The sequence below is a fragment of the Nicotiana tomentosiformis genome, chromosome 5 (genome assembly GCF_000390325.3).
Source record: "Nicotiana tomentosiformis chromosome 5, ASM39032v3, whole genome shotgun sequence".
In the NCBI taxonomy this organism is placed as follows: Eukaryota; Viridiplantae; Streptophyta; class Magnoliopsida; order Solanales; family Solanaceae; genus Nicotiana; species Nicotiana tomentosiformis.
In genome coordinates, this window is record NC_090816.1 from 8,130,251 (window position 1) to 8,135,376 (window position 5,126).

General features: G+C 40.7%; 1 protein-coding gene across 1 annotated transcript; it reads right to left on the bottom strand.

Annotated features, from left to right (window-relative positions):
* Positions 1-632: 632 nt before the first annotated feature.
* Positions 633-2,175, bottom strand: LOC138891892 (uncharacterized). The gene is made up of 3 exons (XM_070175576.1): positions 1,900-2,175; positions 1,724-1,822; positions 633-1,229 (listed from the first exon to the last, which is right to left on the bottom strand). Exons 1-3 carry the CDS (start codon positions 2,173-2,175, stop codon positions 633-635), a joined length of 972 nt encoding a protein of 323 aa, XP_070031677.1.
* Between the last annotated feature and the right edge of the window lie 2,951 nt (positions 2,176-5,126).

Consider the following 5,126-nt stretch of genomic DNA (forward strand, 5'->3'; position numbering starts at 1 on the left):
TGTTCCATGCTAGGTTTGCTCTCTTGCTCCAGTTGTATCTTGTGCTCACAAATTCCGATGGGAATCCCTCAGATATCCGCTATAGTCCACCCAATGGCCTGTTTGTGCTCCCTCAAGGTATTCAATAAGTGTTCAACCTGTACATCATTCAACAAAGAAGAAACAATTACAGGTAGAGTTTCATTAGAGCCAAGAAATTTATACCTTAAGCGTAGTGGAAGTGGCTTGAGCTCAAGTTGTGGTGGCTCGATAATTGAAGGCTTAGCAGGAGGGGTGACTCTATTCTCTAAGTCAAGAGAAAGCTTCTTTGGTGCATAAGTGTAGGACCCAAGCCCTTCCAATGCATTCACCGATTCCATGTATCCTTCCATGTCTTCAACATCAAAATTTACCAAAATAGCCGCCAATGTCTCACCAAGGCATTCCTCTTCCATCTTCACCTCGACTGCATCCTCTACCTCATCAACAACATCAATGACTGAGATACTTTCGTATGCATGTGGCAATTTCATACCTTTACTCGCTTGAAAGATAACCTCTTCGTCATTAACTCGGAACTTGATCTCATTTCGTTCCGAATCCATAAGTGCTCTCCCGATAGCAAGGAATGGTCTCCCCAAGATGATAGAGATTTATTTATCAACAACACAATCGAGGATAACAAAGTCGGCAGGGAGGAGAAACTTCCCCACTTTCACAAAAACATCATCAACGATTCCCACCGGTCGCTTTATTGAACGGTCGGCCATTTGAAACCTCATACTTGTAGGCCTAGGCATACGTAATCCTGCTTGCTTGTAAATAGCAAGGGTCATTAAGTTGATGCTAGCTCCATTATCACAAAAGGCTCGTGCAAAATTGTGCAATCCAATAGGGCATGGAATGGTGAAGGCTCCCGGGTCCTCTTTCTTTTGAACGGTGGTTGCTGCAATGATGGAACTAACCCGGTGAGTCACATTCACCACTTCATTCTTGGTGGTTCTATTTTTAGTGATCAAGTCCTTCAAGTACTTAACAGAACCCGGCATCTCTTGAAATGCTTCCACAAATGGAATGTTCACCGATAATTGCTTGAGAATGTCATAGAACTTCTCAAGTTTGCTATCATCGACCTTCCTAGCAAGTCTTTGAGGGGAAGGAGGAGGAGGCCTAGGAATTGGTGCTAGAGTTTTTGGTGCCTTTATTACCTTTTCCTTAACCTTTTCATTGTTCACTTCTTGAATTTTCACCTTCTTCGAGAGTCTTTCAACTTCAAAACCAATTGGCACCTCAACTTGTGCCTCAACTTCTTGTTAAAAATCTTCCACTTCGACCACTTGTTCATTCTCTCCTTGAAGTAGTTTCCCACTTCGAGTTGTGATTGCCATACAATGGGAAGTCGGACCACTCCCACTACCTTTTGGGTTTGCAATTGTGTCACTTGGGAGCGTGCCTTTCTGCTTCGGATTTTGCTCTCTTGAGAGATCTCTCATTTGTATTTCTAACTTTTGTATGGATGCGGTGTGAGAACCCACAAGTTCGGTCATATTCTTCATTGAAGTGTCGGATCTCCCCTGATTTTGCAACACTCTTTTAAGCATGCTTTCTAACTTGGAATCACTTGAAGATCTTTCTTTCCAATGCGGAGAATTAGAATATTGCCCCTTTGGTGGAACATTGGGGTTTGAAATCCGATTTGAAAAGTTGTTGTTGTTGTAACTCCAATTTCCTTGATTTGAATTACCTTGGTCATTTCGCCATTGTTAGTTGCCTTTCCCTTGCGGGTTAGACCTCCATTGGTGTTGTTGTCCTGAACCTTGGTAAGATTGTCTTTGATATTCTCCTGGAGGATTGTTGACATAATTTGCTTCTTCGTACTCCTCATTCAACATGGGTTGCACATCTTCCACAACATTTTACCTTTTTTGTTTGGCTTTCAGTGAACATTTTTGTCAACACGTTGACGTTGGTGGCAAGCCCGACAATTATCTGATCTCTTTCTTGGTTCTCTTTAATCATGCTAGTCAAGGAGGGAGTACCATATGTAATTCCACCCATGGTATCTTCCGAGTGCCAAGCTTTGTTATGTTCAGCCATCTTATCTAGGATTTGTGTGATCCTTGCAAATGTTTTGTCCATAAAGGAATCATCCGCTGCATTTTTGGCTAAGTATTGATTCATAGGATCCAAGCCCATGTAAAACTTCTCTAATAGAATATTATACGGAAAGCCATGATTCGGTGACCTTACCAAATATATCTTGAATCTATCCCATGCCTCATGTAGATGCTCTCCTGGTAATTGCTTGAAGAAGAAGATTTTATCCCGGAGCTCAGACTTCTTGCTTTGTATAAACCATTTTGCTAGGAATGCCCGGACAAGTTCGGGCCAAGTGTGGATGGAATTAAGAGGTAGATTTTGGATCCACTATCTTGCCTCTCTAGTTAGAGAGAACTTGAACACCCTCAACCTTAGGGCATCATCCGAGACATAATTCTATTTGTGCATCGCACGCATACCCAAAATATTTCTGAGATGTTGTGTCGGATCATCATCGGTGGAATTTCAGAAGAACCCCTCCACTTTTAGCATTAGGATTAAACTGTGTTTCACTTTGAATGTTGCAACATCAACTCTTGAAGGGACAATGGCATTTGTATCCTCAATATACTCATCTATATTCGCAAACATATTCTCTTCTTCTGGCTCGCCCATGTTTACCTAATGACACCAAGCAAAACAAGCAAAGTGTGGTGGAATAGAAGAAGACATCAAGTGAAGCACACACTCGTTAGTAATTTCAAAACCATAGTCCCCGGCAACGGCGCCAAAATTTGATACGCTTAAATTAAAATAAATGGTGTAAGGTGGTCGATGTCAAATATAGTAACCCAACTAGGTTGGGGTCGAATCCCACAGAGAATAGGTGTGAAAAGGTTATTTAAGTAGTGTGAAACTTGACTTAAGTCGTAATCCTACTCCGCTAGCTTAAAGAGTGAGTGTTATAATTGTGAATTATTAATAAAAGCTATTTCATTGATATGATTTGATTAAATTGATTAAGAAACCAAGTTTGTGTCTCCATCAATGGAATGCAATGATAATGGTGTTCATATTTTATATTTTTAAATGGAAAACCCGTTGATATGCAAATGATTCCTACATTACTAACTAATATTTTCGAATAATTAAATAGTAGTTCCTCTTTATGATTTTTCCAAATATAAAAGAAGTGATAATTAAGAACAACCAATTTATGCCAAGTAGAACCCACTTATCCCTAAGAGATTCTATTAAAAAAGGTTTAGAGCCTTGAGTTCTTGCTATTCAATTCTAGCAAACTCTAACCTACTTTCCCAAGTAAAGATAGAATGAATTGGCACTAGTCAATGTTTGCAACCATCAACTACAATGAAGCATGAGAAATGAATAGAAATCGACTAACCATTATCTAAACATTCACTGATAAACACACATTAACATTACACCCACATAGGATTCACAACCTTAGTATTTAAACTTAGCTACTCATACTAGAATACAAAAACAATATAATAAATATAGTCATGAAGCTCACAATTATAGACAAAGTTTTGGATTTTATCTCACAAGCTTCCATAATAATGGTGCATTCAATGCTCTAAGTGTAGCTTCCTTCTGTCACACCAGATCTGACACTAAAACCCTAATCATTCTATTTATAATGGTCTAAAAGTCATGGTCAAAACCTGACAAAAATACCCTTCAGAGATATTCTGCGACCGCAGATGGCATTCGCGGTCTGCGGAACTTAATTTCCATCACAGAATTGGTTGACAATCGTCCAGTATTTTCCTTCGCATTTCAGTTATGCGACCGCATAATCCATCGCATATCATCCTTCAACTAATTCCTCTTATTATTGTGCGATCAGTATGGGGTTCGCATAATTGTTATGCGACCGCATAATTGATCGCATACATGGCGATCAACATCTGGAATAAACTGATTCATTATGCGATACTTCTGCGACCCGCATGTCAGTTATGCGATCGCAGATCAGCCGCATTTGCATCCTTTCATAGCTATTTGACAACTTCTCTTATGATCTTGGTTCTTCAAGTCTCGTCTCCTGCAAACCACCAGAACTACATAAGAAATGACTTATAATGCTTTAAAAGACGAGCTAAGATCTATGTAATTAGTATCAAAAGTGCCGCAATTCAACGGCACATCACCTCTCCATGACCATTCCTTATTTTTTTTGCATTGTAGGGAAATAAAACTGGAATTCCTCCCAAATTCCAGATTTGTGTTATAGCCCACACTATCTGGTGGGGTCCGGGCCACTGGACCTGTATTGCCTAAAAAATTTTTGTCCCATAAAAAATGACCTTAGGAACAATAGTCATCGCCTCACAATGACCGTTACTCATATTTTGGCATTTTAGGGTCATAAAACTGAAGTTCCGCCAGATTTCTCAATTTTCGAGTACTATAGCCCACACAAGCTGGTTGGGCCCGTGCTAGCAGGCCCGGATCACCTAAAATATTTTCGCCCCATAAAAAGGACAAAACGAACAATAAACACTGCCTCTCCATGACCGTTCCTCATTTTTAGGCGTTTTAGGGCCATAAACTAGAATTCCTCCCGATTTCCAAATTTTCGTGTATTATAGCCCACATCATCTAGTGGGCTCAGACCACCAGACCCGGATCGCCTAAAATTTTTTCCTCCCATTAGAAATGACCTAAGGAACAATAGCCACCGCCCTGGCTTGACCGTTCCTAGTTTTTTGACGTTTTAGGGTCATAAAACTGGAATTCCGCCTGATTCCCATATTTTCGTGTTCATAGCCCACGCCATCCGATGGGTCTGGGCCAACAGACCCGGATCGCCTAAAATTTTTCCGCCCCATCAAATACGACCTAAGGAACAATAGTCACTGCCTCACCATGACCGTTCCTCGTTTTTGGCATTTTAGGGCCATAAAATTGGAAGTCCTCCCAATCCCAGTTTTTCGTGTCCTATAGCCCACGCCACATGGTGGGGCCGGGACACCAAACCCGGATTGCTTAAACAAAATTTTGGCCCATCAAATATGACCTAAGGAACAATAGTCACCGCCTCGCCATGACCGTTCCTCGTGTTTTGGCATTTTGGGGCC